This window comes from Montipora foliosa, chromosome 6, assembly GCF_036669935.1.
Source record: "Montipora foliosa isolate CH-2021 chromosome 6, ASM3666993v2, whole genome shotgun sequence".
Lineage (NCBI taxonomy): Eukaryota > Metazoa > Cnidaria > Anthozoa > Scleractinia > Acroporidae > Montipora > Montipora foliosa.
The window spans coordinates 19,569,644-19,585,930 of NC_090874.1; the positions used below are offsets into that span (position 1 = coordinate 19,569,644).

Below are 16,287 nucleotides of genomic sequence, written 5' to 3' on the forward strand. Positions count from 1 at the left end.
ATGGTATAGTGTATTGACCTTCTTACTGTGAGGAAAAAGACTCTCATTGGTCGATGATACGAATGCCTTTGTTTTATTCGATAAAATAACACGCACAGTTGACGTCTCAAAGAAATGTCTCTATCTGGCTTTTACACTTAACCAAGCTCTTTTAAGAGCTTTTTAAGAGTATTAAAATACTTCATGGACAAACTGGGTTGTCGTAACTTCAGTAACAGAAGTCCGAGGACAGAGCGTCTCACGACCACACAAATCAAAACAAATCAACTTTATTCAGGATACCGTAAAAGAACAAGGAAAAGACCCAGGTATACGTTGTATTGCAAACAGATACAAAATTATACTTTTCTATAGCATTATGCAGCCTCTAAGGACGATCCCACTCTCTCAAGACGTATCTATACAAAACAAAATTACTTCATATGAACCCTCAGTGAGGAGCCCACACCTAGAAAGAGATCATGTACTAAGGTAAAGTGAGATGCTATGGTGGCTTGATATCCAAAGTAAGAAAAACAGAAATAATGACTTTAAAATTGAAAACCAATTAGAAGATGCTGCGATACCAAATAATAGGTATTTTACGAGAGCCGCCACATTTCTCTCGCGAAGAGATGTGCACCGTTTTTTTCCAAACCTGGGTGGACTTAATTTTGCATTTATCATTTGCGTATATCAAAGTTAACATTTTACTCAAGGACTACAACATTGAGAACACCTAACCCAATCATGCAGATGCTTTACACGGCTAAAGCCGAAAGACCTCAACGAAGCTCTTAGGTTGCCATTTCCAGGAATTACAGTAATCAATAAGAAGCACGCTCAATTTGATAAACGACTCGAATTGCAAGTCAACCTATACATGTTTACAAAAATCGAGTGAACGTTAAGACCCATTTAAGCGGTTTCAACATTTGCTTCAACATGCATTCAACACTTAAGACTTAACATAATGCGAAGTTGTATTTTGAAGAGACGTTTTCGACGACGTGGTCGTAGTAGATCTTAAAGTCCCTCTTATGTTTACAAGCCCACGCGGGAGAGTTTGAGCGACATTTTGCGACGTTTATTGCCAGAATTTATAAACATAAGCGATGATAAATTTGGAAAGAAGTGTAAGAGCATGTTTCGTAGCGCTTGTCAAATCTGCTGTCATGCCATTACTTGTACGTGCACCCTGGAACGCAACGCAAGATCGTTTTCTCCAAATAGTAACTATATAGACTATAAAGGCCCAGCCAAACACACTCAACGTTTTAACACAACATCTTGCAACCTTGTTACGCGCAACGTGTTGCACACAATGTGGCAACAGTTTTGGATGATGCAAGATGTTGCGCGCGTTTGGGCATGTTCACGCAAGGACATGCACGCTAGGTTGGTTTGCTAGTTCAAAGCGCCAGAGGTGTTATGGGGTTTCGTCTTTGAACATGGTGGAAAATAGTATCCAAATTGAATAATCTAAAAAGAAAACACTGTAAGGAATTGGACGGAGAGTAAAATTCACATAGTGCGGCTGAAGACATAACTAAAGTCTTTCTTTTTTTTGGCTTGAGATGGATGGATATTTTGACGTGACGTGTGACTGTATAGCCTATTAATTAGTCTAAACAGATTGAAACAATTAAATTTTAAGGACGAATACATCATACGAAAATTCCTTTGTAGTTAATTTTGATGATATTTGAAGCAAAAAGTGCACTATTACACCAGATTGTCAGTACAGCTCAAATGTAAATGTCACCATTTTATCTGAAAATCTGCAAGTTTCATTCGGAACATTTCCTGTATCCCCCCACGTCTTCTTGCACAATATTTGCAAAGTGACCTTCTCTTGTCTTCTCTTAATCAATTGCCGAGGCTTATCTCTTTTGCATACTCTTTCATTTTCCGCTAGAAGTTGCGCCAATGAAAAAACGACATGCGACTACGCTGATATCGATGCCACTCAAAGTCCTCCATATTCAACATGGCGTTTACGTCGCAGCGTCCCATGCAGGAGTCTGAGCACATGAACACTGACAAACCCAACATGATCTCTTCTCTAAATTGACAATTATTGTTAAAACGTAATTTGCTTTGAATTTACTATTGTCGTTAATTCAGGACACTGTGTCCCAGGACTTGTGGTAGCAGAGAAAATAAGGAAATAAAAAATCATACCCGTGGATTGGATTTGAACCGGGAGCTTCTCCTCTATAGGAACCGCTTCTTTCCGTTTTACTACTAAAGATCAAGACTCCGCACTCTCACAAAACACTCCCATAGAATATCGCTGCTGGAGAGTAATTAGGCCTAAACTAGATTAATAATTTAGGCCTAAGCTTTGATTTTAAAATGTTTAGCTTTCTCGTGACGTTTGGAAACCGACTTTTTGCAGTGTTATTATAAATATTGTTTGTTGACGAGTGATAATACACCATTATCAAATACTGTTTAAAATATAGGTCCTGAGCAGCTAGCGGTGCGGTGGTCAAGTGATTAGGAGACGGGGTTAACCAACATTCCGAGGTTCGAGTCCTATGTCCATACACTTGGGTTATATTTTAAAAGGAATATATGACCATTTCCCATAATCCATATCAATCTTTCAGTCTTCTAAATTAACGATAATAGTAAATTCAGAGAAAATTACGAATTAACGATAACCGTTCATTTAAGTTAGAGAATGGGTTGGACAAACCCCTGGAATGTTCTAAGATGTTGCGCGCGTTTGGCCAGCTCCTTCACAAAATCTCACAACGCAATCCAACAATGTTGCGTCATTTGGCTGGGCCTTAAGCTCTGTACAAGTTGTTTTTTATTGCAAAAATTCTGGCAATTTAGTCGTTTAGTTCAACAATCCACTCGCAACTCCCAGGATTCATCGTGGCCACTTTAAGATGAAAATCAGTAACACTATTAGATTTGTTACCATGGCCCTCGCTTTAATTAACCTGAGATAATATCATGATTAACATGTTTAAGAATCGGGTTTTCCAGGAATGCCCTCGCAGGCCTTAATTGCAATAGCCATGGCTGTGAGGGTAGGGTTGCAGGCAGTTCCAGTGGGGATGACCCCACATGTTCCAAGGTAGAGATTATCATAGCCCCATACTTTTGAATGGATGTCCACTACACTGTCTTCCTGACTCGTTCCCATGCGACAGGTGCCCTGAGAAAGAAAACAGAGAGAGCTCTTTCTTAGTCAAACCTTGATTGACATAGCTTGACCCAAGAGTATCTTTGGTTAAACGAGTGAGGTGTTTTCTGCCCACTAGCGTTATGGCATAGGATTGTAGTCAAGAGAGGACGAGGTAATAGAACGGTTCTGCGGGCAGAGCCCTAGTAAGTCGGGAATAGGAAGGAACTCTGCCATCCGCTTCGAATTTCTGTGTTGAGCATGCGTTAAAATTTCAAATGTATTCGGGTGTCAGTCACGCGTGACCCGTAAAAACCAAAAAGAAAAAAAAGCAGTCGGGATATTTCCGAACAACTCTGGCAAACACACGAAAACCAAGGAATAATTTCCTTGGAAACTCAAGATTGTGCCACTTATTTTTTACTGAAAAATGTATATCTTTCTGGCAGACCAGTTTCTGTAAGCGATATAGCGAAGATATCGTTGACCTCACCTATTGTCATTAATGTCCCAACCTCAGCCTCATTGGCTGTCGAAACAAAGAGTCTTTTGTTTCTGTGGTTGGCACATTTGAATAACAAAAGCAATATTTGTCAACAGATATTATCCCTATACGGAGAAAAACTCATGGGAATTATTGCCACGCTGTTGTAAACTTAAAAAAAAATAATGATGACGCGTGACGACTGATCGTGCATAAAAGTAAAACTATAAAAACAGGTCTGACAAGTCGAAACTGGACTGACTCATCCATTTCTTTGGATGAGCGGCAAATCAAAGGAAGTCGAAGCAGGGGTGCCAGAGTTCCTTCCTATTCCTGACTTATCTTGGAAGATCGAAGGGCCTCTGCTCGCAGGGTACTATTTTAAGTTCTCTTTCCCAATGCTGCGCAAATTTAAAATTTTCTTACGTCATTACAACTGGCCAATCAGATGCCTCTCTAAAAATAACTGCGTAGTTAAAATTAAATTTAAAAAAACTATTGGGAGAGGCCCATGTATGGGGAATCCGTTCTCTTACCTCATCCTCTTGATTTTAGCCAATCACGAATGGAGAAACATTTAAAATGTACAATAATAGATCTTTTTGCAGATACGGCGGCCATTCTGATTTCTATTGTTTCGAAAGACATTATGGGATGCCCAGGGGGCAAATTAAAATGTATTTGTCCCCTGGGCATCCCATAATAGCTATTTGAAACAATAGAAATCAAAATGGCCGTCGTATCTGCAAAAAGGTCTAGCTATAGGTAACAAGGCATTAATAATTGTTTTAGTATAATTGCTCAGGTGATAGATGGTTATCGCAGATGGAATCTTTTTCGTTGTCCGATGGTGACTTTGATACTTTTTTTCCCTTTTGGTTATTCCCATATTTTCGGACTATGTCAATATTGGAACCATTCTGTAAGTAAAGAAATTATTACGCAGATTTTGTTACAATGGCTTTAGTTTTATATATACGCATCGAGATGATGCGACATAATATGACGTAAACCTCGACAAACCAGAACGCAAACATCTTTATAATCACCTCAGCAATTATACCAAAATAAATTATATGTATATGTTATACAAGTGAGGCACGGTAGAGAAGCGGTTAGCGCGCCGGACTCCTGCCCCAGGGTGGCTTGTACGAGGCCTAGCTCTGCACCGCTTTGTTTGCTTAGACAAGAAGCTTCCACCGTCTCTCTCCACCCAGGTTGTTAAATAGGTATCGGTGTCGTAATGATGTGGGTCACCCTGAGATACGGCTCGTGTGCGATATTACCTTTTTATACATCTAATTCCTAAATGGCGTCTATTTAACTGTCCCCCCGTTTTACTTTGAGCAGAGAAATAAGGATTTACATACTATGCAAACTCATTTGAGCATTGATATTCTGTGGGAAAGCAGTAGTACACTTAATGATACCGCAAGCAGGACTATTAGGAACACTGGAATACGCCGAAGAAAAGACAAATTGGTCTTTGTTTGGTTCAATACAAATTTCAGTGAAAAAAACTGGTTCACACCGAAGCCCACCCTACATCTTTGGGAGAAGATTCCTATGCTAGAGAAAAAGCATCAAAGCTTTCTGTTCTTGAGTGTACCCGCTTTCACATACCCCTTTTTTTGTCTATGACGGGGACAAATAATAATCGCTCCGTATCGTTTTTTCTCCTTTCAAGATTCCAAGAGAATGTGCTTGCATTAACGATAACAATAACGATAACGATAACGATAACGATAATGTACAATCAAAAGTCAGAAGGGGTACTAGAATCGGAATCACATAAGGTTCTCTGGGACTTAAACATTCAGTGCGACCAGACGATAAATACATGAAGGACTGATATCGTCATCCTAAATCCTAAACAAGGCCAGAAAAGTGGCAACAATCATTGATGTTGCCATTCCGGGAGAAGCTCGGGTTGTCATTGTACTGATGGTAATTGGAGCGTTAGGTGCAGTGAATAAGAACTTAGAGAAGTATGTTGAAAAGCTTGAAATCGATTCTTGTGTGAAAATCATATAGAAGACAGCACTACTGGGAGCTCAAAGGTTTTTGAGGATAATTATGTCTTTGTAAGACTCTGGAGAGGAGAAATGGGGACTTTTGTCAATTTGTTGTTGCCCGCTCCCTAAGTTCTTGACCGGACCGTTTAATATCTTTGAGTCTGAGATTGCCACAAAATATATTAAAATAAAAATAAAGCTTACCCGAGAACAAGTACTCTACAGTTGTAATTTTCAAACCAACAAGTGAAGGGACTTACAGTGATATGCAAAGCTGATCCAGGTTTTTGAAAAGTTGGTTCAGATCCTGGCAGGAAGCCTCCGAGGCTTTTAGCAGCCACAAGCATGTCCTCCATCATCAAATGAGAAGTAGCACCTTCTTCCTTGCTCAGCTTCACCTTGAAGATGGGTTGAGGCAGCCCAAACGTGTCCTTGTTGTCATCTTTGGTGCTAAACTCGACGCAGTTCTCAAAGCGCGGTTCCATTTTTGCAAACCATCTCAATTCGACAACGAGGCGTGAATCTATGTTCGGAGGCACTTTCCCATAGGCAAAGGCATCGCGATGCACTTGGCAGTGCCAGGGACGGCCTTCAGACACCGGAATCCAACACTGAAAGAGATCATGAATTTTAGGCCCCTCAAGGCCCGTATAAATGGTTTCATCATTTGACCAACATTCGTTCAACAGAAGTTGAACGGACGTTGGGCAAATGTTGGACGTTCAAACGGTTCCAACATTGCGCCAACATTGCGCCAACAAAAGAACCAACACTTTCGCGAAATTCGATTGCGAGGAACTAAGAACTAGAAGCCAGTCTCTCTAGTCCAGATAAACTACGCCATATTGACTTTTGCGGCCTGATGTGAGTGAGCATGCGTGTTGAACAGAGTGTTCAAACGGCTTCAGCACCATTCAACATTTTCGAGAACACAGGAAAAGTTGAGTCGATGTTGAATGAGAGTTTAAACCGATTTAAACTTGATTCAACACACTTTCAACAAGCTTTCAACAATGTTGGACGACCTGTTCAAAGGCACCGAACATTTGGTTAAACAAAGGGTTGAATGCATATTAAAACCCTTTAAACGAGCCTCTATATACTCAACAGGAATGATTGTTTCAAAAGTGCCATACCTGGGGTAGTGGGTCCGTGGGCGGAATAGGTATGGGATCATCGGGGTGAGTTTCTCGATATTCTTCCACCATTTTTCTCCATTTCGGATGTTCCATAATGCTGTCCACGATGCTCTGGAGCAGTATCACCTGACAGTAAGCCTTTGGCTGATAACAGAGGTAATGACCCAAGGCAGTTGGCCTAATCCCAGAGTTGAATAGGATTTGTGGTGTGAGGACGGCCCCTGCTGCTATAACATATGTATTAGCACAAATGTAATAGCTATTCTTGCTGAGAAGGTCCCTAACCTCAGCATAGGCAACCTTTTGGATACCACGGCCAGAGTCGCGGTAGATCAGTTTTACGCACTGCCACATTTCCTGAAAGTTGAAACCCACAATATGCTGTCACTTAGTGCATATGAACTGGCTCATCCATTTTTCTCTGGTGCCCCAGTATTTTTCTAAGGCACACTCAAACTTCAATTTTACGACGTTTTTCAGCATGGAGGCAACCTTTTTGAAGACCCATCTTTTTTGTTTTGGTTTCCTGACTGTAGACCATGGTTTTCAATTTGATGAAATTGTAGATCCCTAAAGGCGCTAGGAAATCTCCAAGAAGTGTCTGAGACACTGTTTTATTTGCTTTCTCCATTGATAGAATCCCCAGGCCCAGTGGCCTGAAAAGTAGACGTATTTTTGTTTTGATAAAAAAGTTTGCCGACGACTAACAGAGGCCTGAGGCAAGTAAAAAAAATTGCATTCAGTGAGAGGAGGTCCCTTCCCCCGCCCCTCGTCCCAATCCTCTACTTGAACAAGCGTCCGCCTGTGACGGTTCGCGATCCCCTGGGTCTCGCGAAATAGCGAGAAGAAAATAAGAGAAAACTAAGGGTAAAGCAACGTATTTCACACCCCTTCCCACAAACCCGCAACACAGCATAAATTTTTTGGTAAACGCGTACGACTTTAATTAAAGATAAAAGTTAACTACAAGTAAAACAGTTACGACAGTTACTATCCTCTAAATTAACTAATCTTACTTAGATTTACTTAATGCTAATATATACTTAAACGACAATACGAAATGAACTAAATACTTTACTTTAATATTTACAGACAATAAGTTCAGTTCTTCGTCAGCCTTCGTGCCTTCTCAAGGTTCTTGTGAGTCCAACCGGCTAATCCTGCAACCATCCACTACCACTTTCAGAAAACCATCGAACGTAGTCACGTCTTCTGTCAGTCCACAAGACTCTCACTTTCGTCGCCGTACTTTTCCTCCAAAAACTTCCTCTATAAATATATTTGCCACCGCCGACAAAGGAGTTTTGTCTGGGAATTTCGCGGTCGGCTCCCACCAATGACTCTTGGCAGTGTTTCTCTTTTCCACTTTCTTTAAACTTTCACCTTTCCACTTTGACTTCTCTCCGGCTTTCCTTCTCCTAGCAGTCTTCTCGTCAACTGACCTTTTTCCAACCGCCTTTACAACACGCTACTTACATTTATATCTTTACATAACAATGCACTCCACATCAACACTTATTGAAAAACCTATTGTTAAAACACGACCCTAACGAACCAAAAGTTACAAAAGCATCTCCACAATGGAGACTTAAAAGAACAAATAGACTAACAAACTATTCTCTAATGTACTAATTGCGGTAAACTACGATACGAAATTAACACTAAGTAATTAACACGAGCGGAATAAACTATAAACTAACGAAACAAAGAACTAAAGAAAAAGGAATTTCGTGACACCTCCCCCCCTAATAAGTCTATTTTTTGGGGAAGAGTAACAAAGGGGGAAAAAATAGACTAGTAACAGCCCGATACAAAATTTGAGCCCTAAACTCTGCTAAGGGCGTCCACGTTGCCGTGGGTCTTGCCACTTTTATGCTCGACATGCATATCATACTCTTGAAGGGTGAGACTCCAGCGAAGTAATTTTTTGTTCTTGTTACGCACCTGCCCTAACCAAACTAAAGGATTGTGATCTGTTTGTAGCTTAAATTTTCTACCAAACAAATAATATCTAAACAGCTCAACAGCCCAAACAATCCCTAAGCATTCTTTCTCCGTCGTGGACAGCTTTTCCTCTCTTAGCTGAAGCTTTCTACTGGCATAAGCCACTGGATGCTCTTCTCCGTCTTTACTTAACTGGCTCAAAATAGCTCCCAAGCCTCTGTTGGACGCGTCTACTTGCAAAGTAAATGGTTCGTCCCAATGTGGCGGTCGTAAGACTGGGGGTTCTTGCAAAGCTTGCTTTAAATCCTCAAACGCTTGCTCGTGTGTCTGTAGCCACTCAATTCTAGTTGGTCCCTTACCTCGTGTTAGATCTGTTAGAGTAGCGGCCCTCTGAGAGAAATTGGGAATGAACTTGCGGTAGTAGCCGACAAGTCCAAGGAACGATCTAATCTGTCTTTTGGTTTCAGGTCTAGGGAACTCTTTTATCGACTTAACCAAAGCCAAACGTGGTTCAATCTTGTCTTTTCCAACACGATGACCCACAAAATCTACTGTTTCCATAGCAATTTTACATTTAGAAGGGCGCGCGCATAGGCTGCACTCCCGCAATCGTTGCAGAACCTGGCCAAGTTCCACTAGATGTTGTGAAAAGGAAGTGTGTGTGTCTACTTCAAGATCATCAATGTAGGCTCCTGCAAAATTAAACCCTTTTAAAACGACATCTGACATCATTCGTTGGAAAGTGGCCCCGGCAGTCTTCATACCAAAAGGCATGACCAGAAATTCATATAATCCTTTTGTGGTGATAAAAGCTGATTTTTCGATTGTTGATTTATCTAGAGGAATCTGCCAGTATCCCTTAGTGAGGTCAAGGGTGGTGATGTACGTAGCCAAGGCTATTTTCTCAATCATGCGGTCCGTAGATGGAACCGGGTAGGCATCCATTTTAGTAATACTGTTAAGTTTTCTATAATCGACGCAAAGTCGTATGGTACCATCAGGTTTGGGGACGACAACGACCGGGAAGGCCCAGGGGCTGGCTGAGGGGCGAATGATACCCATTTTTAACATGTTTTCTATTTCGTTGTTTACGACTTCTTCTAGTTTCTGAGGTACCTTATAGGGAGAACAACGTATTGGTGCAGAGTCACCCGTGTCAATCCGATGTGTCGCTACGCTAGTGACACTGGGGTTACCAGAAAAGACATCTGCGTATTTTCGTAAAAGGTCCTTCACCTGATCTTTCTGGTCCTTGGTTAAAGCATCCGAAATGATAACATACTCCCAAGTTTCATTTTTGCAAAATGGGGATATGCATTTTTCATGTGGTAAAGAGGTTTCGAAAGATTCTGACATTATATAGGAAGCCGTCTCGTCCCTACTCTGCCATTTACTTAATAGATTAATGTGATAGACTCGGTGTTGTTTGTGGGACTTACCGGTGTCGATCTCATAGTGCAAACCATCATTGAAAACCTTCGTCACTTTAAATGGGCCCTGCCAATGCACTTCCAACTTACTCCCTGGAGTAGGAAGAAGAACCAATGCCTTGTCACCGACTTTTAAACTACGTGTGGAACTATGAACGTCATGCAATCGTTTCTGAGTACCTTGCACTCTCTTCATACGATCTTGTACCAGACGCTGCATCATTGCCAGTCTCCTGCGAATTTCAAGGACATGACTCACAAGGTTCCTTTCAGATTTAATTTCCTTCCCAAGCCACGACTCCTTGATTACTGAGAGGGGACCTCTTACTGTACGTCCAAAAAGCAACTCGAAAGGGGAGTACCCTGTGGATTCACATGGAACTTCCCTATATGCAAACAGCAAATAAGGAAGGAACTTATCCCAGCTTTGTACCCGCTCTTGCGCAAATTTCTTTAACATCGCCTTGAGCGTGCCATTAAATCTCTCAACCAAACCGTTTCCTTCAGGGTGATAAACCGATGTTTTGATCTTTGTAATGCCTAATTGCTCATATAGTTGTGTCATAAGTCGGCCCACAAAATTGGATCCCTGGTCAGATACTAACTCTTGGGGAATTCCCATTCTACAGAAATATTGGACAAGTGCATCCGCGACGGTTTTGGAACTAACACTCCTCAAGGGAATGGCCTCAGGATAACGAGTGGCATAGTCTACAATGGTAAGAATATATTTATAGCCAGTGCTGGACCGTGGCAATTCTCCTACAATGTCGATTGCAATCTTTCTGAAAGGTTCGGTCACAAACGCTACGGGGCTCAAGGGGGCCCTATTTGACTTCAACTTCCTGGCCACTAACTGACATTGTGGGCAGGTGGCACAGTACTTACGAATGTCGAAGGCGAGACCAGGCCAATAAAAATGGGTCCCTATGCGACTTAACGTTTTTGAGGTGCCCATGTGTCCTGAAAGGGGTATAGTGTGACCAATACGGAGAATTTCGTTTCTGTAAGATTCAGGGATTACAATCCGATCGACAAACCTGACTCCATTGTGTACGCTTTTGTTGAACCTGCGGTGCATGAGTAACCCTCCCTTGATAAAGAAACCGTCTGTTTCCATGGGTTCCTTGTAAGTAGCTCCATTACGCGCTTTTAAGAGGGTCACATCTGAATTCTGGTCTTTTATTAACTGTTCTTTATTTCTGTCGAGAATATTGAGGGGTAAATGATCCGCACGTGTATCCTCATCTGAGTCACTATCCGAGAGCTCAACCGAGTTCTCACACGCTTCCTCACCTACGTCTTTGTCCCCGAAAAGTATTCGCAAGTCGCCTTCATTAAGACCATTTTTTTTAGACTCCCTTTCCGACAGATTTTTAAGTGCGAGTGCATTTTCGCGGTCAACCAAACTATCGGCTCGCTGCTGGGCCTCTTCAAGCGCCTTTTGTCGCCTCGTTAGCACAAAGGCTTCAACACCTTTGGAGCCGTCCACCGAAACATTTTTCTCCCACTGTCTAAGAACATCGTCTCTAGAAAGTGTTTGCCCGAAAGACGATCTGCCGAGCAGGCAATCAACGGGTAGTTTACTCAAAACTCCCACTAATTCTAAATGTTCACCCTGATCGCTTTCAAACTGAACCCAAGCTAAAGGGACTATGAGGCGTTCTCCCGATGCAGTTAGGACTGTAATCTCGTCTCCTGTAAAGGAATCTTTGTCAACCATAAATCTTTCATGTACTAGGGTCCTCGTACAACCAGAGTCTACGACCATCTCTGCAGGTATCCCACTTATCTTGCCTCTAACGTTACAAGGTGGAAACTGCGGTCGTTTAGGTTCTAGGGGTGTCATACATAACAAGGAACCCTGGGGAGGCTTAATTCGGCCCCTGCTACAGTTGAAAGACATGTGACCAAGCTGACCACACTTAAAACAAGTTATCTCAGGCTTTGGCTTTGCACTTCTACTGGATGGGGAGGGGTGGATCTTGGATTGTGTGAATGACCTCTGAGTTTCTTTCTGTACTGGAACGACTGAGCTCCTTTTTTGTTTAAAACCCTGACTACCGAATGGCGCGTACCTACCATCAACAAGGGGACCCTTACGCGATTGCACGTGTAAATTTGCCATATTACCAAGTTCTTCAGCATTCACAGGTTTGCGTTCCTTTAACCAGGCTCTAAGTTCGGGACTTACCGCGTCCAAAAGCCTCTCAATCATGATCTGCTCTGAAATCTTCTCCGGGTCACCTGTAGCCCCCGCAACGTCCATCCAACGATTTAAATATCGTCTTGTACGATTGGCCCACTGCACAAAATCTTCGTCCGGTAGCTTCTCTGATGTTCGGAACCTATACCTGTAATGATCAGCAGTTAGTTGGTAGGCTTTGATAATCACTGACTTACACTCATAATAATCTTGGCACTTGGGGTCCGGAATCTCTAAGTAAACTGATTTCGCCTTCTCAGTGAGCTTGGGTACCAGGTTACCAATCCACTCAATTTCTGGTAGAGACTGTGCCTTTGCGGTCATCTCAAAAATTCTAAAATAGTCGTCTATATCCTCGTTGTCTCGCATTTCTCTGACCTTTATAAACTTTGGCCTTCTAGCACTTGATTGAATTCTTTCCGATTCCCTGACGGCAAATTGTTCACTCTCATCTCGAAGTAATCTAATTCGTTCCCCCTCTCTAATTATTCTCTCTTCTTCCTCGCGCGCTTTTTGCCTCTCGTATTCCCATTTTTCCCTTTCATACGCTCGTTTCTCCTTTTCCGCCTCTCTCTCCTCGTGCTGAATCTTTCTTCGCAATTCCAGCGTTTGCAGTTCATACTCTTGTAATCGTAACCGCTGCTCAAAACTAATACCGCTCACAGGCTCCTCGCCTGTACCGATGGGCTCAATTCCCTCTATCGAGTCTGTCTCTATCTGCGTCATAAGTTTGTCATGCACCCTAAGTTTACTCGCTAATGTCTTGATACCATCCTTACTAATGAAAGCAATAGATCTTCTGCTAGCTTCAATTCTTAGGTCTTCTAATGTCCAAGAGCCATAGTCAGAATTCGTCGCCATAAAGAGTAGCTGTGCTCCGCGATTGTGTCTGAGGTGTGAGATACAAGCACCAGGGGAAATCTTATCCCACTCCTGACACCAAAAATTATGTGACGGTTCGCGATCCCCTGGGTCTCGCGAAATAGCGAGAAGAAAATAAGAGAAAACTAAGGGTAAAGCAACGTATTTCACACCCCTTCCCACAAACCCGCAACACAGCATAAATTTTTTGGTAAACGCGTACGACTTTAATTAAAGATAAAAGTTAACTACAAGTAAAACAGTTACGACAGTTACTATCCTCTAAATTAACTAATCTTACTTAGATTTACTTAATGCTAATATATACTTAAACGACAATACGAAATGAACTAAATACTTTACTTTAATATTTACAGACAATAAGTTCAGTTCTTCGTCAGCCTTCGTGCCTTCTCAAGGTTCTTGTGAGTCCAACCGGCTAATCCTGCAACCATCCACTACCACTTTCAGAAAACCATCGAACGTAGTCACGTCTTCTGTCAGTCCACAAGACTCTCACTTTCGTCGCCGTACTTTTCCTCCAAAAACTTCCTCTATAAATATATTTGCCACCGCCGACAAAGGAGTTTTGTCTGGGAATTTCGCGGTCGGCTCCCACCAATGACTCTTGGCAGTGTTTCTCTTTTCCACTTTCTTTAAACTTTCACCTTTCCACTTTGACTTCTCTCCGGCTTTCCTTCTCCTAGCAGTCTTCTCGTCAACTGACCTTTTTCCAACCGCCTTTACAACACGCTACTTACATTTATATCTTTACATAACAATGCACTCCACATCAACACTTATTGAAAAACCTATTGTTAAAACACGACCCTAACGAACCAAAAGTTACAAAAGCATCTCCACAATGGAGACTTAAAAGAACAAATAGACTAACAAACTATTCTCTAATGTACTAATTGCGGTAAACTACGATACGAAATTAACACTAAGTAATTAACACGAGCGGAATAAACTATAAACTAACGAAACAAAGAACTAAAGAAAAAGGAATTTCGTGACACCGCCAGCCAAAATATGCCTGCTGTGCAGGCTACAGGCCTGGGTATTCGACTATAGTCAATTAAACTATCCCTTTATTATCCATTAACCGATTATTCACTCCTTATTTACGGTAAAGTAAGGGTCCCTGGAAGAAACGTTATTCCTTATAGTTAATTCGAGGCTTTGGTGAGGAGATGACACAGTTAACTCTTCCTGGGTTGTGCTTACAATAAACCATTTAGACTTGTAAGTTACTTTCCACAAGAAAGAAGAAAACATGATAACGGACGTATGCAGCACGATTGCTGCACACGCAGGGCGCTGTTTAAAGTCTTTGTAATACGTTTAGTAGACTTCTACCTGTAACTCAAAACGGTCTCCCTTCTTGAGTGCCTTTAGCATGTCTTCACCAAGCACTGTGTCTGCACCACTCCATGTAATAAACTCTGGAGCGTCCTTACGTCTTACTCCAGCAAGCGGAAGGTACTGTGGTATAGCTTCTTTCTTCTTGAGATGTGGGAAGGTAGAACGTAGAGTATTCCTCACAAGGGTATTACGGATGAAGTGAGTGACGCCGTAAGGCGCTCCACCTCCGGGCTGATCGATTTTAGTATCGTCGAACATGTTCTGATTGGTTTTCAGAATAGTTTCAGCCTCCTTGTACATTTCGTCCCATTCTTGATCGGTGAAAAGCGGACTTCGTTCAATTGTCGGGTTTTCCCGTGGAGTGCATGCTGTCCAATGAGTGGCCATTCCCCCTACAGCATAAGTTGCCGAAGCAGCTGGAAGATTGTCATAAGGATTTTGCTCTGGATTCTCATTGTTAGCAACAAATCTGGAAAGGAAACAATAATGCCAGAAGGGATCAGCAAGGCTAGGCTACGTCATTTTTCTACAGTCAGCACAAACGAGTAATTTCGGTAAAAATCTGTTCGGAAGGAAGGTGGGCTAGAATTTTTGAATATTTCGAATATTTCAACTCAGACTTTCGAGGCGCACTAATATTTTAGACATTTTTGTGAACAGATTTCCTAGATATTTCTGAAAAGTAGTTAAGATTCTGAAAAATGCGTAAAAATTTCGAAACCACATCGAAGAACGCTAGAATTTTACTGAGCTGCGTAATAGTCAACTGTGATATTAATTAGAAATAGCATAAGGTTTAAAGATTTGTAACTTCTATCATTTCCGCCAACGTTTGTTTGAAGACTATATTTTAAGAAAACGTCCCCTAAAATTGTCGGAGGAAAAAGGACGACAACATATTGTAACGATTTTGATCAGACCCGTAACCATTTGCTAGAACTTTCGGGACGAGGCAAAAAAGCCACCTAGAAATGTCTGCAGAGCTGATGTTCCCCTATAACATCCGAAAAGATAAATATTTTGCAGGGCCGCTACAAACTCACTAAACGATCTTTTAAAGCATTGTGGAAACCATTTTAGGTAATTCCGACAAATATTAAGACATTCGGTCGTTGAGTGCCCCTGTTAATAAGCAGCCTTCTTCTCAACAGAAAGCCACTTTTGTTCTGTATAGAAAAAGAACATGAGTGAATCATGAAACAATGTTTGACAGAAACTCACCCTTTGTACTCGTCAAGATCCACTTTGTATGCACCAGGGTCAAGGCAGGGTGTGGCATTTTTATCAACAGGCACTGAAATAGTATGCAAGTGACCCTGTATCACGCCAGTAAACTCATTGATGTTGCGTTGATACAAATAAGAATTTTTCAAATGCCAGCCTGGAGTCTCGGAAAGCTTTGCTCCAGCGTCGATCATGAAAATGCTTCGTCCTTTCTCGTGGAGTTTTCTTGCAAATGTGCAACCAAGTGGTCCAGAGCCAATAATCAACACATCGACTTCCTTTATAGCCATCCCGTGTGAGCTTAAAGTAATAAGGGTAGAATAGTTTACTTCGCTTTGTAACATACATCAATTTCCGAAAACGCTGCTTGGCTGCACTGTAGGACCCCTTTTGGTGAATAACCGCTGATACCTCTAAGGAATGGATATGAACGGACTGACCCCTCTCGATAGATTGGAATACAAAAAAACACATTTTGTCAACGTTTTTGCCTGT

The 16,287-nt window shown here is 41.7% G+C and overlaps 1 protein-coding gene across 1 annotated transcript in view; it reads right to left on the bottom strand.

Moving 5' to 3' along the window:
- Nucleotides 1-261: 261 nt before the first annotated feature.
- Nucleotides 262-16,287, bottom strand: part of LOC138008807 (uncharacterized) — a 22,150-nt gene continuing 6,124 nt past the window's right edge. The window contains exons 3-7 of the mRNA XM_068856107.1: nt 15,790-16,092; nt 14,563-15,037; nt 6,757-7,116; nt 5,881-6,231; nt 262-3,154 (exon numbers count right to left, since the gene is read on the bottom strand). Of these exons, the coding sequence (XP_068712208.1) occupies nt 2,963-3,154; nt 5,881-6,231; nt 6,757-7,116; nt 14,563-15,037; nt 15,790-16,092 (1,681 nt within the window). The 3' untranslated portion in view covers nt 262-2,962. The remainder of the gene's footprint in view (nt 3,155-5,880; nt 6,232-6,756; nt 7,117-14,562; nt 15,038-15,789; nt 16,093-16,287) is intronic.